Source organism: Eleutherodactylus coqui, chromosome 6 (assembly GCF_035609145.1).
Source record: "Eleutherodactylus coqui strain aEleCoq1 chromosome 6, aEleCoq1.hap1, whole genome shotgun sequence".
Classification (NCBI taxonomy): domain Eukaryota; kingdom Metazoa; phylum Chordata; class Amphibia; order Anura; family Eleutherodactylidae; genus Eleutherodactylus; species Eleutherodactylus coqui.
Genome location: NC_089842.1, coordinates 139,644,386 through 139,670,688, shown reverse-complemented (window position 1 = coordinate 139,670,688; position 26,303 = coordinate 139,644,386). Strand labels below are relative to the sequence as shown.

The 26,303-nt window shown below is 40.1% G+C and overlaps 1 protein-coding gene across 1 annotated transcript; it reads right to left on the bottom strand.

Moving 5' to 3' along the window:
• Positions 1-6,304: 6,304 nt before the first annotated feature.
• LOC136631476 (neuronal pentraxin-1-like) lies at positions 6,305-26,069 on the bottom strand. The gene is made up of 5 exons (XM_066605773.1): positions 25,200-26,069; positions 10,455-10,641; positions 8,267-8,514; positions 7,279-7,458; positions 6,305-6,514 (listed from the first exon to the last, which is right to left on the bottom strand). Exons 1-5 carry the CDS (start codon positions 26,067-26,069, stop codon positions 6,305-6,307), a joined length of 1,695 nt encoding a protein of 564 aa, XP_066461870.1.
• Positions 26,070-26,303: the final 234 nt, after the last annotated feature.

The window sequence follows — 26,303 nt, the reverse complement described above, 5'->3', positions numbered from 1 at the left end:
AGCTCCACTCTGTCCCGCCCACTCCCGTTGCTGGGCGGCTGCGGGAGCATTGCTGTGCCTCATCCCGCCCACTCCCATTGCAAAGGGCCGTATGGGAGGAGAGAGCCGGTGAGGGAAGGGGGGTGGGGAACTGTTTTAGATGGAAGTGTAGATCAGCCGGCCGTGAAAACGCCGGCTGACACACATGTCTGGGGGGGGGGGAAAAGTACTCTCCTAAATCGGTCCATGTCCAGTTGTACTGCTACCTCCACTTCTGGCCTGGTTCCTGCTACAGGGTTTCATGAGATAGAGCTTCCATCCTCTTCCCCAGGGATGTGCTTGCATGGGGCTGGCTGGCTCATTTCAGGATCTAAGCCAGCCCTCTTCTGTCTCTGCATCAGTCATGACCGAGAAGAGCACTACAGGGCTCATTCACACGGCCGTGATTTCATGTGTATACCCACGTACTACACTGTGACTGGAGTCCATGGAAGCACATTGATTCACATTAGTGTGCATTCATTTCATACAGATGTACAAAAAAGATCTATTTCACCGCGTATCACGCACGGACTATTCTCTATGGGCAGTGTTGGCAGTGCTGTCCATAAGCAATATTTTGCGTATGGGCGACGTTGCATACGCAACACCGCTATAAGACAGAACAGGGAATTAAAAAAAAAAAAAGTCACTGCGTATGATAGTGTGCATGAGATATGCCGGCGTAAGTAAACACATCGCCAACACTGGATAGGGGAAAGAACCTGTATTTCATATCACGCTGCCAGTACCGTTAACTCTGAATTAATTTTGGTAAGTATAGTCCTCTGGCCAAACTATTTTTAACAAAGAAACTATATAAAAAAAAATATAAATATCTATATCATCCAATTGGAGCTGACTATTCAGTTGTGTCCATACAGGCTGTCATATTTGATGTATTACTTGTATCTAGATCAATGGATGTATGGTGACATATAGCCATATGGAGATGAACCAATGCTCTAACTGCATCCAGAGTGCCCTACGTTTCAGGTCGGACTTCACCAATGTACGTTTCAAGGTTGGGACACCACTCGCTCTCCGGATAGAGTTCTGAAATGCTTAGATCCCTTAAGAAGCAGTTGCAGTTGTAGATTTAGATTTTTTTAAATTTCAGATTTGGCATAGTTGTAGGAATTAGCCTCTGTTAAACTTCTTATCTAGATTTACCAAGACAACGGGCTTCCTAAGGCTTGATATAACATTCCTTCCTATGATTGTTTCAAGGTTGCAGTCAGTTTTTCTTTTCTTCTTGCCTCAGTCAAACCTCTACAAAACAAGCACAGTGTAAAATTCTTGTACAGTGCCATACTACCTATACTGTGCCTTTTATATTCAGGTGTGCTTATGCTAGGATTAATAGAAATACGCAGTAGCTTACCTGTATTCATGGCCGTGACCTTGTCTCAGGCAGGGGGTGACATCAGTACTGATCCTCTTGCTAATGAGATGATCAGCAGAAGCTAAAACTAGGTTATTAAGTGGCCAGTGATCCCACAGATAACACTTCTGAGTCACCCATCAAATACTGAGAATGTTTAGTCCATGTTCATAGTAGTTTTCTAGTGATGAAAGCTGCATTATAAAGTTCTAGAATAAATCTGCCATTTTTGAATGTACAGTTGTTCTGCTATATAGATTAGACAATGTAAAGCCACTAATTCAGCATTTCTCTAATGCTGTGCATGCTAAGTCATTTCAATGTGATGAAGGCTTATAAACCAGAGTTTTATATGGCAATGTTGTGTATGGTGGTAAGTCCTGGAAGAAAAAAAAAATATATATATATATATATATATAATATATATTTGTGGGCTGTATTTTTAAGAGCTAGCTGGAAAGGGGGGAACCAAGTTGAGCGGGAGAAAGTGACCGGAAGCACAAGGTGTGCCACAGAAAAAAAAAAAGCTTGCCTCAGACAAAAATGTGACAGGAAGAATGATTTGGCTTTTCCAAAGCTTTGATTTAAACACAACAGGTGCTGGAACTAGTTTTCACTATTATGCATGTCTGCACACCGTAACATGTTGGCTGATACTGCCTGCAGCTCTTCAATGGTGATGCTGTAGGTTGCATTTGATGTTTTCCTTGAGTTCATCCAGAGTATGCAGATTGTCGTATACTTTTAGCCTTAAATTACTTCACAGATAAACGGATGTCCAGGGAACATGGTGCCCATATCCCTTGCTTACTATTTACTCTTCCTTAAACCGTTCATGAACCCCTGCCAGTAAATTGAGGTGTGGCATGTTGCCCCATCTTGTTGGAAAAAGCAGTACATTCTTTCTTTTCGTGTTAGTTGTCAAAGTTAGTTCCTATCACTGCATGGCAAACCCCAATTTTCTGGTCATGCAATGGCGTTTCTTGAGTCGGGTGGCGATTTTTAGTAGACCAGTACCTCCGATTCTGTGAATTCACATGACTTGATAAACTAAACCACGCTTCTTCCATCATAAAGTACAGCAATTGGTCCAAAAGTCTAGCGATCATAGTCTGCAACCGTGTGCAGTAATTTACACATCGGCGTTCTCGAGCTCTGCCAGTTGATTCACATGTTATTCGGTATAGTTTCAGATTTAAAGAGTTAAGCATTTGCTGACACATTGTTCGTGATATGCCAATTGCCTGGGATAGTCTGAGTTGGTTTTGGAGGGTTATCTGCAATTCCCTGCGGCATGTCATGGATGACTTTGGACTTCGAGACTACTGGAGGCCTCAGTTTCTTCATGTTTGCGACAGACCCAGTTTGGCGCCATTTATAAACCAGGCTCTGAATACAATGTTTAGCTGGTGGTTTTGTACCTGAATACTCGTCGGTGAAGGCTGCTTGCATTTTGTTAATTGATCTGTTTCGCACCCAGCCTTCTACGATAACTATTCACTATTGATGGGAGAACATCATGGGGCAGGTTTATGAAAGCTATCTAAAAGAAAACATCTTTGTGCCCGTAGGCAACCTGTCAGCGCAGCTTTCATTTTTTATACTGCCAAGTTAAAATGAAAGGGCTTACAGCCTTCTCCAAAGAGTGTGGTGCTCGGATAAGAGGTGGGCTACTATTCCATCCTGTAGTGGAGGGAGGAGCTTGATGGAAAATAGAGGTGAAAGGGAGTTTCTGCTGTGTTGTGGTAGCCATTCTACGGAAAATGCTTTCTTGGAAAGGAACAGGCTCATTGTGACAAAGTAACGGAGCATGGAAGCCAGATGGCAAGTAGTTCCTCTGTTCCTGTCCTTCTGATTACTGTGAATGTTTGTCAACAGGCCTTGAGCAAAATAACTCCTAGGTACAGGACTTTTCTTTTAACACATTTTCATCGATCTTTGGATTGACTTAACAGATTGAGTTACCCCAGATTACTTGGTCACATGTTTGATGTAACTTGTTCTGTTCTTAATAAAAACCCATTGTTAGCTGACATAGCTCAGCAGTGGTGACTCCCATGGATTATCTAGGAAGCCTCCCGGCCACGAATGCCGATTAGGCCTACTTTAAAACTTAGCCCTCATCCTAACTGGTGTACCTGGAACCACACCATGAGTCCCTGACTGCCAATGTATGCCGATAGAGATCCTGATCTACCTAGTTGTGTATAGCCTAGTTCTTCCCACCACGAAATCCAACCGGCCCAACACCAGTAGGGCTGGCACCAGCTTGGATGACTGGGAAAGGGCAGAAGTCACAGCCTGCAGTCCCTTATGTTTGACCATGACCTGTATCACTAAATAAATGGTGTTGTCTGTTATTTTTACACATGAGGGGACTATTTCAGAAGAATTAAATAAGTATATATTCCTCACGACTCCCCTTAGTGTGTTGTGTCACAGCTTCCAATCTTCCCTGTGATGTATTGTTTACAGGCTACAACAGCCTATGTATGAGATACCACAGGCTGCTGCAGCCAATCACAGTGCTTTGCAATTGAGCTCTCTGATTAGCTGCAGCAGCTTGTAAACACTACATCGAAGGGGAGGCTTGCAACTGCAGCATGGCGCAATGCGGGGAGCGGGAGAGGTGAATATATGCTTTATTTTTACATGTGGGGAGACTGGAAGAAAATTAACTTACGTAATGCCTTTAAGTATATTCTCAGATAGACCCTTGTTTTAAAATGTCATATTGGTTTTGGTGTAGTTTTAAACAAGGCTGTAATATTTGTGGTCTAATGATCTACTGTTCTTGGAATTACAGTGAAGCAGGAAACCACTTTGAGAAGCATTTGTCCACAAAAACAAAAAAAGTGCTATAGATTCTTTATAGACTTCTTTCCAATTGAGTTATGAATATCGCAAGTTTTTTTCTTTTTTCAAAGATGAAGAAATGGTGAACTACTATATATTTCACAACAGGATGCCTATGTGATTCAAGCAGGTGGTCAAGCAGCCAGAATGATTTTGGCCAGGAGCTGGAAGATTTGCTCCATCCCATTAGAATTGCTTAAGAATAAACTGGGTTGGATAATGGTAAAAGTGAACCTGTCACCATTATAATCTAATCCTAAACTGATAGGACAGGTTCCAAAGAGCTCGTAGAGGTATTATGTTATATTTGCCTCCCAGTGCCCACACACTCAGTCCCAAAAATGTCAGCGCATGGACCATGTAGCAGACTCAAAGCAATAAAAAAAGAAGTAGTGTGGCCATCTTTGTTTGTCAAAACCAGAGGGTCATTTTAACCCTTTCCAATCCACTGACGTCTAAAGACATTCTGATTGAAGGCTGTACAGCTCCGGTGTCGGAAGACATCCGGCAGGGTATTCTTACTGTATATTACTGGCCACTCTGTTGTCGGGGGGGGCCTTTCCAGCATGTCCTATACCGCAGTACTCGCTCTAGCCAGCAGATGGCACCATTGTATAATGACAGAAAGAGAAAGCTCCCTAGGAAACCCTGAATTCAAAATCGGATTGCAAAGGATTAAGACCTCAAAAACTCCTTTAAGAAACAAATAACAGACTGATGTGACTTCTGTATTATGGACCATTTCCTATAATTCACAAAACATTTTGGGGCTTTCTCCTTTCAGAGGAAGAAAACACTAAAGGACAATTAAGTAGATGACTTTTCTTTGCGTGCCACAGTAATTCCTATCTCTAAAACACAAACTACAGTTTATACAATGATATGTTAATAACTGATGATGTTAGAATTAAAAAAGTCATTTTTGTCAATGCTTTTATCACATAGAGAAAGATACCAAGTTAAAAGTTCTCAGTATATATTATGTAAACACATATACATGGCAATATAGGTTGCTATGGTACAGAAGTAGTAAAATCCACAAACATTAATAAAACTGTATAATCATTGTGCACAATATACAACACATGGATATGATCCTCCACATCCAGCACATACAAGAAAGTGGTCACCAGTAGTTGTTGAACTGATATTTATACCGATACATAGTATGCTCTGAAATAATCCCCAGGAAACATGAGTTCTCACACACAATACACCCACTTAAAGAATATATACATATAGAAAGCAGTCAGTGGTCACACTAAACATCAAAATATCTAAATATACATCAAAGTGCAAACCATGCTTAGACAAAAGGAAAAGAACACAAGTAAAACGAGCAATGTATAAGTAATATGGCTAATACTTGCTTATCACTATACTTGCTTATATTGACAAATGTGGCAAAAGCTTATGACTGCTGCAAAAATACATCATCTACGTATCACTGGTGATCCCAAGAAATGATGGAACAGTTCTCAATCTAAGTTAACGCCACTTTTCTCCCGCATACCCTAGTTTCACACTTTCGATCCCTTATCATAAACGAGCCAGAGCACATGACAAGGCTTAGATGAAAGCAAGCACCAAGAATAGTCAGAAGGGAGTCAACAGAGATGTATGCTTCCCACTTTTGAGTAAGTCCTTTTCATACAACGTCCTTATCTCCATACCAAGTGGGCATCATTTGAGCACTTGCCATATAGTTCTCTGGAGGTCGTAAGTAAATACGGAGGACTCACCAGAGTTAAATTTTTTTTCTAACACTATGTTGGTGCTTTGCATACAATGTACAAGAAATATTATGCAGTAGAAAAATATATTTGTATACTAGCTGCTCTGTTATGCAAACCACATGACAGCTACAAAATGCTACACAGTATTATAAAGAAAACAATAGAATGTGACCAAAAAGCAATGGAAAAGAGAACAATGATACACAATGGCTTCTACTCCATTTGAAACATTAGTCATTGGGGTATTGAGAACCCATTCCATGTCTGGGCTCCCTATCAGAGCATGCTGCATATGGAGGGACTCCTCATGTCAATGGCAAGAGTTGAAAGGGAGTTTGGTAACACCACCGTGGAGCTCCATGGATGACTCTGCCCACTCTATGACATCACCAGTGGAATGGACTGCGCAGGTTGCCAGCTTGTAAATCTCACCAGGTGTTAAGATATGGCTCCACATGTTAAAGTCTGAAATTTCTCCCACAAAGGCTTGTGTAGCATCAAACCTTCCTCCCAAGGTGTCCTAATTGTATGAAACACAATTCGGTCAGGTTGATAAAATATGAACTACTCTGCATAAGAATACTGTATTACCAAAATGTGTTGCTTACAATCTATAACTATATATGGACTTATCAGACTGATGTTTTAAAGTCTAGATGGAAAACATTACATAGGCATATAGGAATTGGAAATAAGCATAAAGGATATAAACTACAGGATATACATTGCTAATTTAAAATATTGACAAGCCAAGATTTAGATGCGTGCATAAGGCAAATTAAGTTTTACCTACTGCAACTATGTCAAAAATATGATATACCGTGTTTCCCCCAAAATAAGACAGTGTCTTATATTAATTTTGGTTCAAAAAGGTTTAACTTTTTTACATGTATAGCTGCCTGGACACTATTTTAATTGATGTTTTAAATTAACTGTTAGCAGGGCTTAATTTTGGCATAGGGCTTATATTTCAAGCATCCTCAAAAAGCCTGAAAAATCATTTTGCAACCTCAAAAATTCTGGAAAATCATGATATGTCTTATTTTCAGGGCATGTCTTATTTTTGGGGAAACAGGGTAGCTATAGAGGGAAAAACCACTCTGTACAGTGCATGGGTATCCTGTACATTGTTCTCAGTTCAGTATGTAGGATGGAGGCAGCTCATTAATAAAAGAGCTAAAAAATGTATATATCTTGGAGAACCCCTCAAAGGGGTTAACATAGAAAATGATTCTCAGATTCCACAATTCTATATAAATTCAAAAATATTTCAGTTATTCTTACCTGTTCTTGTCCCAAAACAAATACACCACCAGGTTTTATTGGGTGCCAAGGTGCCAAGTTTTCACCATTTCCACGCCTTACACCATCCAGATATGACTCCCACAATCCATCTCTGGAAGACCAGGTGACGCAAATATGGTGCCATTTAGCATCATTAATAGCCAGTGGTAGAGTTGCAGCCTGTATGTATAAAGTGCACAAGTAAAGCACCAGGACATTTTAAAAACTAAATAAAAAAACTAAAATTTACAGTTGTGTGCTGTACAATTTAAAGGTAGTTTTACAAATCTGTGGTATTACTAATTAATTACTTTTTAAGATGCCCACAAGTATCATGATGGGAGGATATGGGCTAATAACTGTCTATGGCCAGCTTTTGGGTTGTTCTCATTAGTCACCCAAATTAATGCTCAATGGGGATTCCCCACTGTAAGGATTCCAGTGATCCTGCAATAAATCAGTAATTAGGCTGATAGACGTACTTAAAGAATTTACTCTTACAGTAGGAAAACCACTGGGAATTTAAAGGCGAAATCTACTTTTGAATGCTCTTCTAATCCCCATTGGGTGACTATGAGTTTTAAACCCTACCAGTTCCTAAATCAAAGGGTCACTATGTAAAGATTCAAACACCTTTTGAAGTTAATCACAGATTTCGATCATTGAAAATTATTTGCAACCCAACCTACAAATTATCAAATGATTGAAATTACTAATGGCACCAAATAATCTACATCATGCCATGTAGCAATGTAGTTTTTTCAAAATTATTAATTTCTCTAATTTTACTTTTTAGAGTAAAAAATATAGATCTTAAAATACAAGTTGCTTTTAATGTTGCCTTAGTGCTATCCTTTAAGTAGACAAAATTGCAATACTGTGAATTACAACAGTGACTTTCTTGTAGACATCGGTTCAAAATAAAGCAAACTAGAAATCCTCCTAATTTACCAAAATTAAAAAGCATAAATATAATAATGTGTTTTACCTTGTCATTAATAAGCAATTCCATGGGATTATTTCCCCACTCAATCAGCACTACTTCATTGGCCTGGCCTGGGACAGAGTATGAAAAAGGTGTGCCCACACCAGGGGATGAATTGGACTTCAACCACAAACAGATGGTGAACGCAAAGATCTCATGGTGAAGCGTCCTTTTGACCTTTGCATACATATAACTTGTTCTGAGAGGGAAGCTGACTCTGAAGTCATTAGACTTCTTATCTGCTTTATGTCCTATTGGAAGAAGATAAGAAATAAGGAAGTATGAATTTGCCATTCAACTTTAAATAAATATAATTAAACATTAGGTTCAATAAAGTGCTTGTTGAATATTTGTTAACCATGTATAAAATGCATTATATGGCCAATGATTTAGGTATAAGGGTAAAACAAAAGTATAATATATAATAAAAGCGGTAAAGTATGGCATTCTATAAAACAAGGGCAGGTGTGCTTCCAAAGTAAAAGAAGTACTTATTCTGTATGAGCCTTTGTTATGTTATCTCTATGGCTTGCAATGTGAGGATCTACACGTACAGTCTGCCTTAAGCAGTTTCGGAAGAAGACATTTCAATTATAGATATATGGAAATGACAAAAGCAATTTTTATGAGAGCTTTATAAGAATGACTGTGGTTGAAATGGAAAAATATTGTTTTCTTACATGTGTATCCAAATGCATGAAGAGGTTAATTATAATATATTATTAAACTCCTGTTTATGTCATGCCATACGTTCATTTCTAAAATGTACCCTACCACCACATTTTAAAATTTGATATCTGGGAAGTGCCCATATAAAACAGGGGCGTAACTATAGGGGATGCGGTTGCACCCGGGCCCAGGAGCCTTAGGGGGCCCATAAGGCCTCTCTTCTCTATATAGGGAGCCCAGTACTATGAATAAAGCATTATAGTTGGGGGCCCTGTTACAGGTTTTGCATTCGGGGCCCAGAAGCTTCAAGTTACGCCTCTGCATTAGAATAAAGTTTATGAAAGTAGACGATTTCAACCAGAAATATTGGTTCATCAGGTGAAATTTAACAATGAATGATCATTTAGGCAACCAATGACTGACTTTCATTTAGAAAGAAGTTAGTTACACTTGAAATTTTCTTCTGGTAGTCGGACGAACAATCTTTCAAAGAAAGACCTTTCTGGAAACCATTCTTTTTATAAAAGGTCTTTCTGAGAACATTCTTTTAAAGAATGTACGGTATGTTCCCAGAAAAATTGATCTTTGAAAGAATGGTTTCTAGTAAGATTGTTCGTCTGTCACCTGGTGTCATCGTACATGTATGGCCAGTTTGAAGAATTGTACCAATTGTTTAACAATTACCCTATTTTTATCTAATGTGTATGACCACCTTAAGAGATTCAGGGCGCTCTTCTATAATCAATGTAGAGAGCAAGTACATAGAAATTGTCTCTGGGACCTGACAGACAGCCCATGGACTCGACTGAAACTATTTAATACTCTATTTTCTCTGTGGTGGCACTGTAGAAGAATTTACAAAATTGCTGCCAGACTCCCTCACAAATTATAACCGATTGCGGAGAATCCCAGGAAATGTCCAAAGTGGACAACCACTTTAATTTTAATTCTACATCTGGAAGTGGTTAACCAAAATAAACTTAAACAGTCATACTTACCAGCAGATGAACACTATCTTTCTACCTTTTGCTACAGTTTGACTAACGGTAGCCATACGCATAATATATAGATCGACCGAACCTGTCAACCATGTGATTGTATGGTGACCTCCCAATTCTTCCTCTATGGCAGATATCATAGGAGATAAGGATTGGCAGTTGAATTTAAGCTGCCCTATTCTCTTATTCTCAGGAGATAAGTCATTGTCAGAAGTGTCCCCTCGGACGCTTGTAAGTGCGTGTGTAAGTGGGTGTCAGGAGAGATGGATGTCTTGCATGTATGGGTAGCCTAAATCACTCACACTGTGGTGTTGTCAATATTTTTAAATGGTAAGTTAAGCTCCCCCTGAATATAGGCAGAGGTCTCACAAGCATCTGTGTATTGTCAATATGGAGACAGGATTCACAGGTTGGATTTAGCATACCCCTTTATGACTTAACATTTCTGTTTGTTACCCACAAAAAACCCTACAAATTAAATGTTGCATAGGATACACTATGTTCTCATTTTGGGTGAGTCTTACCTTTTTCATTTCCATGTACTGTGCTGTCCACCTTGTGTCTTCCATGGTCTTCATGTGTCTGATCATGGTCTTTTTCAGTGTGCTCTGTTGTGTTGTGTTTTTCATGGAGCTGATGTTCTAAGATGCTAATCCTCTTTTGGAGGGTATCTTTTAAAGATGATGAAAAGAGAGTGGAGTTTCTGTTTCTCTATTAAAAAGAAAACAGCAGAGAACATTTTCCATATATATTCTGCATTCTTCTGTGAGCATGCATTTAAATAGGAGTGGTCATTTTTAAAAATAAGACTCGCAACCCACCTTCAGGGTGTATGCCAGCAATAGTTACCTCTGGTTTCTGGGTTGACTTTCTCATGCTTGGATACTATCAAATGGCTTCAACTTTGTGAAGTGCTACTATATGAAATGTGGGTTTATTTACATATCAGTTGCTCATTCTGGAGGTCACTTAAGTCAAATCTTCCATCCTTGCTCACTGTAGCCACAGTAATTGAAATCAGAACTTGAAGACTGAATTTCAAAAGGTCACTATTGCTAGAAAATGCATATTACAGTTTATCAATTTCAATGGGAAGAGGATTCAAAAAAAAGTTTAAATATGGACAGTTAAGTGGCGCACCATGGCCCATTTATCGTTGAGATCAGTTGGGATTTGAGTACAACTAGATTCTTTCTTTATACTCTATACCTTACATTAGTAGGGGATTCTAACAGTTTGTGCTCTCAACAATCTCCACTCCGTTTCTTTGGAACTTTATATCCCTGCAACCAGGCTGTGATACTTGACTGGCTTTAAGTCTGGATTGGCACTATGCGGGTAACAGATGGAGAAAAGCAACTTGCCAGCAGTATTTCCCAATCTTAGACTTTCGGTTTTACCATAATCAGATTTTTTATAAATTTAGTTGGAGAAAACTTCTACTTTTCGCTTATTCATCTTTATTGTGGATGGTGTAAGCTATGATCAGTAATACTGTAGTTTTCTACATAATCTTTTTACTTTAAGAAGTGTTTGACGGAAGCTGGATATAGGTTTTTCTCTAACGGTGTTTTCAACAATATGCCGACAGGAGAGACTATGATTCATATTCAGTAGGAATGTCTGAAAGCTACCACATTATGGACTATGGAATGAAATTTTATAAACTCCCTTACCCAAAATACTCTCTGTAGTGAGTCGATAGATGCCCTGCCCTTCCTCGGGAATCATGCCTACAAATATATACAATATTGCATTTTGAACACTAAAGTTGCAATTGCAAAGTCTTGGTTTATATCCACAATTCATTTGGAACTGACCCAATGAAAATGATCCTCGATTATGGTTAATTATAAATGAACTAATGTGTGTGATGCCAGAAAGCTTGAGGTAGCCATGTAAATTGTATCAGCACTCTTTTTACTTGATCTAATGGGATCTCCATATTCTACAGTTCTTTCACTATACAATGAATGGCTGATTGGGGGTAATCATTAGAGATGAGCAAGCACACTTGGTTAAGGCAGTTACTCGAGTGAGCATTGCTCTTCTCAAGTAACTGATTACTGGTCCGAGCAGATTCGGGGTGCGGCGTGGGGGAAAGAGAGAGATCTCTCTCACACCCTGCACCCCCCTCACCACCCCCCTGAATCTGCTCGGACCAGTAAGCAGTTACTCGGGAAGAGCGATGCTCGCTCAAGTAACTGCCTTAACCGAGCATGCTCGCTCATCTCTAGTAATCATTAGTACAATAGCATTTTTGTTGCTTTAAGGCCCATTTACATGTAACTGTTATCGCTCACAATTCGTTCAAGCGACCGAAAATGAACCATAATCATTACACGTAAATATGGCCATCATGCACTTGTCGTCTGAACAATGATTTTAAGGTGAACTTAAAATCCATTGTGCAGCCACAGAGAGATAAAGTATCTCTCAATAGACCACATGCTGTGTTCTCCTTGGGAGTTGGGAGATTACATTGTATTCTGCCTGGAGCCATGTGAAGTACAATGCAACTGTTTGCACAGCAGAGTGGGGTGAATAATCACACTCTGGGCTTTACCCAACAGTTCTTGGAGGCCCTTTTACATGCAAATGAAGATGATAAAGTGTTAATGGACATTAACACCTTATGCAAAAAGATTGGTAAAACTTTCAATCTTTCAATCGTTTGAAAGATTATCTTTGCACGTAAATAAGCTTTTACAGTCTGTACTAAAACTGTTCCCTGTTCTGCTAATTCAGCTTGGTATACTAATTTAAACAGAAACCGATGGAGAAAAGAAAAGCTGCCCATTCACATCCAATAGCTGTCAGCCCTTTGCTTGTTCTGCTGACAGCTATTTCTTCTGATTCCATCAGCAGTTGAACACATATATTTATTTCAATGGAGGGAGAGGGAAATAAGCCGCTGCCAGATCCCTCTGCAGCAGCTTACCTCCCATTGGAACCAAACATTAGATGTTGAGATCCAATCTTGCAGTCGGAAGATACTCAGCAGGTCCCATTGATATTGGCTGATTTGGATGAAGTTTCTTTCATGTTCATGGCCAGTATAAAAATATAATACCTGCAGTCATGTAGGTGGTAGAGCGAATACTTTGATGTCACATGACCTTGATAACTTGCCACTATTAAAGGGAACATGAATTCTGCTTGTAAATTAAAATTCTAAAGCATAATTTCCATAAGCCACAAGAGCAACTGAGAGATTGGGTCACTAGTAAATGTTTTTGCACAGCTATATGGTTAAGAGTATTATAAATGTAACTTTATTTTTATCTTGAATGATGGCTATTTTATATTAAGGGACTGAGAACTGCAGTTAATGCAGGTTCCAAGTGCTTGAGTGGTGGCAGCCATTAATATTTTGCATTGGCCATTGAAGGACATCAAGGAAAAAAGACGAAATTAGGTGGTGAGAATGCAAAGTACAATGTGTGGGGTGGTTTTTTTGACGCATTTTGCATATAGCAATGATGACAACTGATAATTTTTCTGTCATTGGGAATGAATATGTTAAACTCCATCACATGGAGGCAATTGTAAAAAAAACTAACTATGAAAGAGGCATACAGGATATTTAGTCACGCCTAAGACAGGGTTAGCATCATGAGGGCATTCACTAATGGTATAGGAAGTTGCTTTGTATTGAATGTGCTATGACTAGGAACCCATATGTAAGGCTTGAAACATGTAAATGATGTGCATTGATTTAGTTACTGTAATAACGTAACTCTCTGGTCTTAGACAAGCAAGGATGGCCAAACCACTTCTCTGATTACCTGTTGCACACTGTACATAGTGTGCATCGGTAGTCTAAGACACTACATAGTGCTCTAACTGGCCAGCACTGCTCATGGGGGCAGCACTGGCCATTCAAAATGGGTGGAGTGCCTTGGACTAATGATTCATACCGATACACAGTGTGCATCAGGTAGTCAGAGAAGAGGTTTGGCCATCTCTGACTGTCCAGACGCGGAGGGTTGTTTTTAAACAATATTATAAAGTTTATTTAATTTTATTTCAATTTTTTACAAATGCTGGATATGTTTTCTATTCAAATGGGTCAAAATAAGATGTACAGACTACCATACTCTCCTCATACCCTCTGATGAGCTGACCTGGTCTTCAATAGAAGCACCATTGTTTAAACAGACTATCAGAAAAAGGGGGTGCAGGTCCAGTCTTCTCCAAAGATGATGGAACAGAGCTTTGCGTAAAAGGTGGGCATAAATTTTAGATTTAAGCTACAGATTTTGGTGGGTCTGGATGATTATCTAATGTGTTTGGGGACCTCCTGACTCTCACCGATGGTAGATATTAGCTGAGTGGGCATGTGTATTGGGTTGTCGGGTGAAATGGCTGTCGAGCGTTCAATATACACTTACCCAATGTGTATAACCACCCTAAGACTATATTCCAGGTCACATTTTTCAGTGCAGATTCTTCCTTTAAGAATTGTAGCCTAAATCTGCAGCTATGTGCTTGTACGCCCACAGATCTGCATGCAGATTTAGTCCTATTCAATGAGCAAGTCTGTGTTCAAACTTCCCAATATGGATTTGGCATGAAATCTGCTTCAAGAAGTCTCTTCTTTGTCTTCAAGTGGATTTCAAACCCACATGCGGACGACAGCACGGATTCACTTTGAAACTAATGGGGGGCACTTAGGAGATGTAAATGTGTCTATATTTGATGCAGAGTCTGCATAGATTCCATGTCAAATCTGCCTTGTGAGCATATGCTAAATGATAAAATCAGTATAAGGTCTGAATAGGAAATAAAGAGGAAAAACGTCTTCCTGCTTGATCCACATACGGCTTTGGCTTTAAAAATAAGCCAAAAAGTTGACCAGTATACACTTTGATAGCTGTCACAGATTATTGCTCCTGACCTCCCACACACATGCACACTCTGCTTGACCGAACGTACATTTTTTTTTACATGGGAAGAAGGCTATAATCCACTGTTGGACACCTCTGGTGGCAGCTTATCTCTTGAATAAAAGGATTAGACATATTGAAATCCAGCATGCCTGATCCTTCTTTCCCCTGACATCTGTCATAGGGGGAGAGTTGGGGCCCGCCTCCCCCCATACACATTAAATGGTTGATCATGTTATTTTCTCCAGCAAAAATTTCGGAAAACTGCTCAAATGGAGACATTATTGTTCTCTGTTTGAGTAGTTGAAGCCTATCCATTTTCCTGAATTCAGATTTAACTCAAGGATGTAGAAAAAAAAAACTAAATGTGAACATCTTATAAACTCTAACCCTGTTCTGCCTGGCAACATCCTAAATGTGCCTAGCTATGAAGCAGTAGAACATCAGAGGACACAATGCTATATAGCTAGGCAAATTTATTTAATTGATCCTAAATGTCAGATTTGTTGCAAAGATTTCTAGGATAGTTCTACACACCCTACAGAAATAACCCTGTTCAGGTATACGCAATGTTTGAACATACCCTAAATGAATCTAGGAAACCTGTATGAAAGTATTGAATTATATTATATGCAGTAGTGTTGTGGGCATAGCAAGAAGTATGTGTGGAAAAGACCTACATTGTAGTGACATTTTTACTAACTGTGTCTCAAACGCTGAGCATGCAGCTTTGTCATAATTAACCTTTGTAAAGTTTTACTAAGAGAGAATTATCACATATGCTGTAGCTTTGATTTGTTTATTTTCTGGGGGATGCCACACTATATAACCTCTTGCATTGGAACAGTAAAACAAAAGAACTTGGAAACATCCCTGGGCTGTTTGATTGTTTTCTTCTCTGCTGCATTGAATAATAATTAGGCATACCTGATTGATAAGGCTAGGATACCCTTTGAGAATCACCTGAATTGATTACTTCAACACCTGAGTATTGAAGTAATCCAGTAAACCTGCATAGGGCTTTCATGGTGGTTGTATTGATTGTCATCGAGCATTTGTGGAAACTGATTTAAGTACATTTTTTTTACTATTTACAATTCGGTAGCTTATTATTTTGAAGGGCAATATTCTTTTACAATGAGATTCAGTGAGAGAATGGGTCTAATCGGTACTACAGACTGATTGTATGATATGATTAAACTCAGGGAGTTTTAAAAAGTTAACAAATTCCTTGGGACCAATGCTGCAAGACATAGTTTTACCCTTAGGAATTTCCTGTTTTCCTGACATTGTATTTACAGTGCTTGCTATGCCAAGTTTACATTTCATTTTATAACCGCCTGCTGTTTACTTTTTAACTAGGTAAAACCAACCACAATTCAGTGAGACTATTCTCTGCGCAGAAGGTTTGTTGTGGATTACTTCTCCTGCAAAACTGCCTTAAAGAGACGTAAGAAAACCTCAAAAAAGACTTTACTGTTTGGATATAAGAACTGAAAATCAATCATTTAAATCGCGAATCACTTTAAAAGCCTAACAAGTATAATTGCATAACACATTATACCATCTAATACTATGTAAACACATAACAAACAAGTATAAACCCAGAAGAAAAATCTGATTATAATTAGAAAAACTTGTTGTTAGTAGTTTGAGCTTACTCAAAGGCAAATTGTAAGGATAGTAGGCAGCCATAGGGTATACCTGGCTAAACACACAATGACCAAGAAAATAGCCAGAGGCAAGAGAATAACCTAATGCTTATACCCTCCCAGATACAAAATAATAAAGTGTATACTTTATTAACATATTTGCGCTCAGAGAAGAACAAAGACCCTTTAAAATAAAGGAGTAGGTGGCTGAACTAGATCTGGAGTATGTCCATAGAGGAGCTAAGTGTATGTTAGCTAGGCAAGGTGAGATGTGTGATACAAAGAGTGTGAGTTAATAAAGGTGCTATGCAAGCAGCATGATTATAAGTTTCCTAGGTAAGCTGAAAGGGCAGTCATTTATAGCCACTATCATATTCACACAGCATGCAGTCCTCAGAGAAGCGACATAACTGCAGGCAGCCAATACTGGGACTCACGGGGTGTTAGTTGATAGAGATGGATGCTATAAGAAGTAGCCAAAATATAAGATTCGGTGCACTGCTATGCTAATTGTGTCTTAATTACAGTTGTGACATAGGCTGGAAATATCAGAGAGATCTCTGTATATTCATATAGCCTATGAGCTGCTGTGCCAGTATGCTGTGCTGCTGTGTTATCCAGTAAACGGTTATGCTGATTGTGCATTGAACACAGTTGTGATAGAGATTAGATGATTAGCAATGTCAGAGTGGTCTCTAGTATACTCAGACAACATGCAGTGTTTTGGGAAATGGTGTGACTTTTGGCAGTATGCAAAAGCTCTATTAAACCACAAAGAGACTGTCTAAATGCCTAGCTATTTCTAAACATATATTGTATAGTGGAGCAATCCCTAAACCTAGTTTAAAAAACATATAACACATGCCCTCCCAACATGTTTCGCCAAAAGGCTTTTTCAAAGGAGCTCCAATAGGCTATAGTGACAAAAATTCACACCATCTAGTACAACACTGCATGCTGTGTGTGTACTAGAGACCACTCTAATATTGCTAATCTCTATCATAATTGTGTTAAATGCACAATCAGCATAGCAGTTTACTAGATAACACAGCAGCACAGCCACTCATATGCTATATAAATATATACAGAGATCTCTCTGACACTTCTAGCCTATGTCACAACTTTGGTGAAGAAATAATTAGCATAGCAATGTACTGGAGGTTGGCTGCTTCTTAAAGCACCTCTATTAACCAACACCCTGTGCATCCCAGTATTGGCTGCCTGCAGCTATGTTGTTTCCTTGAGGACTGCATGCTGTGTGAACATGATAGTGGCTATAAATGACTGCCCTTTCAGCTTACCTAGGAAACTTATAATCAGGCTGTTTGGATAGCACCTCTATTAACTCACACTCTTTGTATCATACTTTCAGCTTGTCTAGCTAACATACACTCAGTTCCTCTATGGACATAGTAAAATCTAGTTCAGCCACCTACTCCTATATTTTAAAGTGTTTTTGTCCTTCTCTGAGCTATGTTATTAAAGTATACAATTTATTATTTTGTGTTTGGGAGGGTAGAACCATTAGGCTATTCTCTTGCCTCTAGCAATTTTCTTGATGATTATTCACAGAAAAATCACTTAAAGGGGTTGTCCCGCGGCAGCAAGTGGGTCTATACACTTCTGTATGGCCATATTAATGCACTTTGTAATGTACATTGTGCATTAATTATGAGCCATACAGAAGTTATCAAAAGTTTTATACTTACCTGCTCCGTTGCTGGCGTGCTCATCTCCATGGTGCCGACTAATTTTCGGCCTCTAATGGCCAAATTAGCCGCGCTTGCGCAGTCCGGGTCTTCTGCTGTCTTCAATGGGGCCGCTCGTGCAGAATGCCGGCTCCGTGTAGCTCCGCCCCGTCACGTGCCGATTCCAGCCAATCAGGAGGCTGGAATCGGCAATGGACCGCACAGAAGCCCTGCGGTCCACAGAGAGACAGGATCCCGGCGGCCATCTTCAGCAGGTGAGTATGAAGACGCCGGACCGCCGGGATTCGGGTAAGTACTACCCGGTGTGTTTTTTTAACCCCTGCATCGGGGTTGTCTCGCGCCGAACGGGGGGGGGTTAAAAAAAAAAAAAACCCGTTTCGGCGCGGGACAACCCCTTTAAATGATTTGGTCCCACATGTGGCAGCCACACAGCTGGATAGCGGCCATGGTGCTATCAACCCCACCAGTGATACAGGCAAACCGTGTGGCCATTTATAACTTAGATCTAGTGAACATTTAATTTATTAACAAGCCACATGCACCTGAATCACCAGTAAGGTTGTTAGCTGCTTCCCTGCTGCAACCCAACCTCATGGCAGCCGTGCAGCTACTACCACATGGGCCATACCCTTAGGTTATGTCCACATGGGATGGATTTACTGTGGATTTTCTGCAGCAGATCTGATACATAAAAGCACACCAAAAATCGCACCTTTAGGGCTTCTGCACACTTGCGTTTTTCTTGCACGTTTTTTTCACTCCATATCGCTGTGCTTTTTTCACCCGAATGTCAATAGGACGTTCTAATATTAAAAAACGCATCGCAACTTGGTGCTTTGCAATTTTTGTGCGATGTGTTTTTAACATTAGAAAGTCCCATTGACAATCGCGCAAGAAAAACGCAAATGTGCAGGAGCCCTTAGGTGTGGATTTTAACTCTGTTTTTGGTGCAGAATTCACCCCCCTTTCTTGAGAAAGTGGAATCCAGTACTATAATTGATATGTTGCGGATTTAAAATCTGCAGCACATGTCAATTTCCGCATGGGTTTTTATCGGATTTTTTTCCGCTGTGCGTTGAGATTTTAAAAAACTCATCCACTTTGCTGCTACTGTAATTGCCGTAGATTTTTCCACATGAAGCGTCCACACCAAATTCTCTTTGTGTGAACATAGCCTAACAGACACAAGAGTCATTCGAGCATATCTATCAATGCAATTCCATTGCTTTGGAAATTCCATAGCATTTACATTACAAGTCATGTGAAGGGGAATTCAGAAACCTCCTTCATATGGAGCAGAAAATTTCCGTGACAAGTCTGCAGCGTTTTTGAAAAATACTGTGGATTCTAAATCCACAGCATATCTATTTATGCTGTGGAATCACGCTACAGAATTCAACTCAAGGGTTGAATTCCACAGCCGTTCCACAAGTGGGAATGCAGCCAAATCTGCACATTTGGATGCTGATTTGGCTACCATAGAATTCTTGCAGAATTGCTTTTGGCATTCTGTTGCGGAATGCCTGCAGCGATTCTGCGATGTGAGAAAGTGGCCTTAAGCTTCCCTCAGGCATGCTTTTTTTCCTGGTGATTTTTGGGTGAGAAATCGCATTCATTTTTTAAATGATACCTGCGTTTTTTTGGTGGCTCTTTAGGGCAGCTTTCACACTTGTGAGAAGGTTAAGCCCTAGCTGCATTCCACAAAAAGGAATACTTTTCTAGCAGGCTGGGTCCGGGTCCTCCTGTTGCTCTCCAGAGCTCAGGCATGCATCTTGCAGTCCTTTTCACCCACAGAAGATCACTTCCTGGTTGTGGGATACATAAACTCCGCCTCCAGGAAGCGATGGCTCTGATTGGTTCTCGAGCGCTGCTCAGCCAACCAATGCAGCACTGGTTGATACAATGCGCTGGCTGTGATTGGTTCATCCAGCCCTGTATTGATTAGCTGAGCAGTGGCCAAAGAACCAATCACAGCCAACGCTTCCTGGAGGTGGGATTTATGAAATATGTCATATCATATGCAAATCAACATGCTTTGTGGGCGCAAAAAGTATACTAAATACAGTGGTGCCTTGGATTAAGAGTTTAATTTATTCGGTAATGGAGCTCTTAACCCAAAATACTCAAAAGTCAAATCAATTTTCTCCATTGAAATGAATGGAAAAGCCACTAATCCGTTCCGGATCGTGAAGCTCTCCCACTGATTTCAATGGGGATGGTGTTGCCCCCTTGAAAGCAATAGGATGGCATCCCCAGTGTGATTTTCGTGGAAGGGCTTTAAATATAAGCCCTTCCCTGAAAATCATCCCTAGCTGTAGTAAAAGAAAAAATAATATATATATATATGTATATTCACTAGAGATGAGTGAACGTACTCGGTAAAGCACTACTCGTCCGAGTAATGTGCTTTATCCGAGTACCTCTCTGCTCGTCCTGAAAGATTCGGGACGCGCTGCGGAGCGGGGAGCTGCAGGGGAGAGCGGGGAGGAACGGAGGGGAGATCTTTCTCTCCCTCTCTCCCGCCCGCTCTCCCCTGCTCCCCGCTGCGACTCACCTGTCAGCAGCGGAGCACCCCGAATCTTTCAGGACGAGCGGAGAGATACTCGGATAAAGCACATTACTCGGACGAGTAGTGCTTATCCGAGTACGTTCGCTCATCTCTAATATTCACCTGTCTGCTGGGGCTCAGGCGTGTCTAGCCACCGCTTGTTCTCCCTGCACAGCTCTGAAGCTTTTCAGCAGGCGGTTATTAAAAATGCAGGGAGAACAAGCGGCGGCTAGACACGCCTGAGCCCCGGCAGCAGCGGATAGGTGAGAATATATTTTTGCTACAGCTAGGGAAGATTTTCAGGGAAGGGCTTATATTTAAAGCCCCTCCCCAAAAAATCACTGCAGGGGTTGCCGGCAGGCCATTGCTTTCAATGGGGCCACTGGCAGAAGCAGCGGCCCCATTGAGAGCATGGCTCTTAACCCAAGTTTTTGCAATTAAGTCAGAGTAAAAATTCAGGAGAGAGCCTGCTCTCAAGTCAAAAAGCTTGTAAGCTGAGACCCTCTTAACGCAAGGTATTTGTTTCTGCAAAAAAAACCCTCTACACTTAATGCACGCCTAAATATGCATACGCTCGTGTAAAGGGAGCCTTAGGTTTTAGGCCCCCTTCCCACGAGCATATGCGTATCTATGCAGGAATGAGTGTAGCATTTCTGCAGAAAAAACTATGCTTTTTCACGAGTGCATTGGTGTATTTTACTGTACTTTTAGCGCCCACAAGGCGTGTTTATTTGTGCGTAGTAAACACAGACACACCAAATGAAATGGCTAATTATTTTGAGTTCCACATGTGTTTGTTTTTCCTGCAGAATTGCGCAGCGTATCGCGCATCTCAGCGCATTGCGTGTGCATTTGCAAATCCCCATTGACTGCAGGGTTTTTTGCACACGCAATGCATAGGAAAAATACACACGTGAACAAACCCATTGAAATGAATGAGTTCTATTCTTTGTGTATTGCGCGTGTAAATTATGCACGCGCAAATATGTATGTGTGACTCTAGCCTTAGGCCGATTTCACACGGCCGAGAAGCTTGCGTCAATATTAACCCCATTCTTTTGAATGGAGTCATATAAACGAGCAATGTTTTCCCGCACCACTGCATGTCCTATCTCTTCTTGTTCCTTGGAACACATTGGCCCATTTGATTTTAATGGGACCCTTAATGCATCGCATGCCATGTGATGCGAGGTTTCCCTTGAAATCAATGGGATAGACCTCAGATTCTTGATCACATGTGAAAATCACGCAAAAGGTTTGAAATTTCACAGATGTGATGCGAGATGTTTTTACCTAAAAATCTACTCACATCCGCAGGTAAATCCCACGTTCACGTTCTTATATCATGCTCGCCCGTGTGTAGGTAGCCTTAGGTTAGAATAACACACAGTTTTTTAGGCAGTTTTTTGAGCCAAAACCAAGAGTGGATCTAAGTTGCAACAGTCATTTTGTTTCATCCTTTTCCTTCCGATCAAAGGAAATTTTTATCAAAACCTGCATGTGGGGCTCCCATCTGGGGCACAGGTATGTATTTTAGGGCCATCAGCACACACCCCCATTACAGCCTTAGAAGCTATGTATGTGGACATATTTTTATACTAACCCTAAAGTCATAACACGGACAACACAGAGAACATGTGATGCATGTGACTGTGCATTGTCTGTATATTGATAGTTGTCCATTTGCTGTCCAATGCAACTTGTGCCCAAGTCTCTTGGACCAACTCAGTTACGGACTTGTGCCTCTAAGCTGAATAACCCTTTAACCCCTTAACGCTACAGGATGTAAGTTTACGTCCCGGCTGGGGGGCACTTAATGCAACAGAACATAAACTTACATTCCGTGGATGGCGCGGGTTCAGAAGTGAGCTGATAGCCAGTTTCCCGCTGCAACAGCGGGGAACAATGATCCCTCTGTTAACCCCTACATGTCACGATCAATGTACATTGCAGCATGTAAAGTGTTCACAAAGGGAGCGTGCTTCCTCTGTGATGCCATCAGCCTTATGTGATGTAATCACGGAGGGCCAATGGGTTACAATGGCAACCGGGTGGCAGACACTTGTGTCTGGCCTGACCGTCTAGGATCGCTATAGTAAATGATAATGCATTGCAGTACAGAAGTAATGCAATGAATTATCATAGCGATCATATAGTTTTTATGGTTCAAGTCCCCTACAGGGACGTAAGAAAAAAGTGTTAATAAAATGTAGGAAAAAAAAACTCCTTTTGCCCCTGTTTGTATAAAAAAATCTCACATTTTTGGTTAAATTATATCTCTAACGACCTATACAATAAATTGAGCACAATATGTTTCCTGCATAACAAAAAAAAAACTAAAAAAGAGGCAAAATGCTTATCTTGTTAAATTTGCCTCCCAAAAAATGCTATAAAAGTGAACAAAAAAGCTGCATGTACACGCAGAAAAACAAGCCCTCGCAGACCTCCACCCATGTCAAAATAAAAAAAACTATAGGATGTTAAATACAACATTCTAAAGAAAAAAAAAAGAAAATAAAAGAAAATGATCATGTCACTTATTCTGCATGATTTAAAGAGGTAAAAAATTGTCAGAATTGATAAATTCTCTCCCTCCCCTCCAAAAAAAAATTATGAGTTATACAGTACGTTATAACTTATAAGTATCCAAAATGGAACCAATAAAAAACAAAGTTTGCCACACAAAAACAAGTCCCCATAAGGCCATGTTAACAGAAAAATAAAAAAGGTAATGGCTTTTGAAAAGTGGAGATGATCATTGCCCAAAAATCATTGCGTCCTCATGCCCAAAAATTCGTCATGTTCCTAAGGGGTTAAACAGTTTAAAAAAAATAAAAAAGTGCACACAGATGTAGCAGAGCTGAGCTTCTCATTTAACCCATTGTGATCCTGTATTTCTGGCAGCATGACTCATCTCATTGTAAAATGAATGCAGGTATACCTAATAGACTCACAATACGCAAAGTATTAAATTACTTTGTGACTTTGACATTTGTATTCGCCTAGTCCATCAGTGTTTTAAAGCTCTCGCACAAATATATATATATATATATATATATATATATATATATATATATTTATTTTTTATTGTTTTTAAAGCCTTATGAATTACGAAGCATTTTCTCTTTCAAATGTTTTTGGCAACATTTTTTACTCTCTTAGACCTCATTCACACGGACTTTGTACCTATCAAATCCACATCCGATTTCTCCGACATGGATCTGACAGTTTAATCTGTGGTAGAACTCTGATGCTAAGCCGGATTTTCACAGCATTCAACAAAATGCTATAATAGCGCAGACGTCACCATGGATTTGGTTACAGAATCCCCACCTAAATCCACAGCAAAACTCCGTCATGTGAACGAGGCCTTACATCTGTAGCATGCGGTTTTCAGGCATTTTTCATGTCCTATAGAAAAGCTTAAAGGGAAAAGTCTATATACAAAACATAATGTGTTTTGAAAAGAGAGCCACGACCTTCAAAAATGCTACAAGAATGGCAAAATACAAAACTCTGTGTATGTAGACTTTTCAATAACTTGGTACAGACTTTAAAGTAACATCTGGCTGCAGCATTTTGTACTAAAACACCTGAAAAATGACAACAAAAAATTATGGAAAATACTGCAAAATGCTGAGTATAAACCCAGTATAAACCTTTACATGGCAGTATTTCGAAACCAAAACCCGGAACCTGTATCACGAAAAATATAATGAAAATATTTGCACCTCTTTCATGTTTTGAACCAACTCTTGGCTTTGATTACTAAGAGTGATGCAAAATACTGACCGGAATACTGTTGTATGAAAGTGGCCTAAGACCCCCCTCACACAGGCGTTCGGCAAACTGCGCATTTTTGATCGCGGCGTTTTGTCACAATTTACTTTCGTTTTCATCATTGATAATTGATGAGGTGCGCTAAACCCCAAAAAATAGAACAGAATGGAAAGTGCCGCGGTCGAGTGCCTGCCTGAGAGGCTCCATTGAAAACAATGGGAGTGTTATACCGCAGTTACCACGGCGCTAAAAACACCACGGTAATTGCGGAAAAAAGCGCCTGTATGAGGGCAGCCTAAAGGTATGTCCTCATGGAGTGTATCAGATGTAACAGAAAATCTGCGGAAGAATCTGTATGATACATGTTGACTTGCTATGGATTTTGTTGGGATTTGCCATGAATTTCGCACACTCATTTGAAGATGTGAAATCTGCAGTGACAAACTGCTGTGTAAATGGACCTGCGCTGCAAATTTTAAATTCACAGTGTGTGAATTACATTTTTCGAAACCTCATCCATATTGCTTGAACTGTAATATGCAGAGTATTTTTTGCATGCAAATCCATGGCAGAAAGCACGCGGCATATATGCTTCATGTGGACAAATATATCGAAAGTAATGCACTGAACAGTTTTACGAATTAAGCCTTAGGTTGAAAACAATATATAAGTAAAATGTAAGCATAAATACCTGTAAGTGTTCCAGTCTGTCTTTCAGTGATTCCAACATTCTTTCCAATTGAGGCGCACTGGGTGAAGTCACCTCTGGGGGGTCTTCCATTGTGTTTGGTGGAGCACTTGATTTGCGATAATGTGAGTCATGAGCGGGTTGCTCCCGGTATTCCCGGTGGGTGAGATGATGATATTCATGATCTCTGACATGTCCATGTATGTCATCATAACCGTGAGGGTTTTCTCTGTCATGGGTATGTTCTCGTTCATGTCCATGCTCCCGCTCATGTCCATAATCTCTTTCATGTCTTTCTTCCCATTCATGTCCATGTTCTCTTTTGTGTCCATGTTCTCTCTCGTGGCCATGTTCCCATTCATGCCCATGTTCTCTTTCATGCCCCTCTTCCCACTCATGACCATGTTCCCTTTTAGGAACATGCTCTCTTTCATGTCCATGTCCACTTTCATGCCCAATTGCACTTTCATGCCCATGTCCACTCTCATGTCCAATGTTTTCTTCATGTCCGCTGTGTTCTCTTTCTTGTCCATGCTCAGAGGAATGACCATAGCCTTCTTCATGTCCCCTACTATGAGGATAGCCTTCACAACGACTAAGTTTCACAGTTAGCTCTCTGATGGTCTCTCTCTGATCTAGGATTGTTTCCTTCTGGTGAACAACTGTCTCACGTAGATGTAGAATGGTTTCCTTTGCTTCTTCTTGCATGCCCATCCAATGCCCTCCACCACCTGCACTGTGACGCTGCATGTTTGGCTGGCAGTCCATATCTAAAGGCATTGGGGTGCAAACAAATTTTGGAAGAGAATATTCCCCCAAACAAGTTTTTACCCAGAAAGTATAAAGTAGCACAAAAAGTGAGAAGAGCTTCATTGTATCTGAGGAATATATCAATTTGATGAAGGTGTAAATCTAGTTCCTTTTGACTGCCGCTCTGCCTTCCTATGCTTCAATTGCCCTTCTTAGTTGACTGACATTCAAAGGATTTTAAAATCTGATTTGCTGCATTTCTAATGTCACCTCCCTCTGTAATGATCAAATCCTCTTCTGTTGTTATTCCTTTCCTCTCTTGTTCCAGAAACCTAGTCTGCAAATGGCATTAGGTAG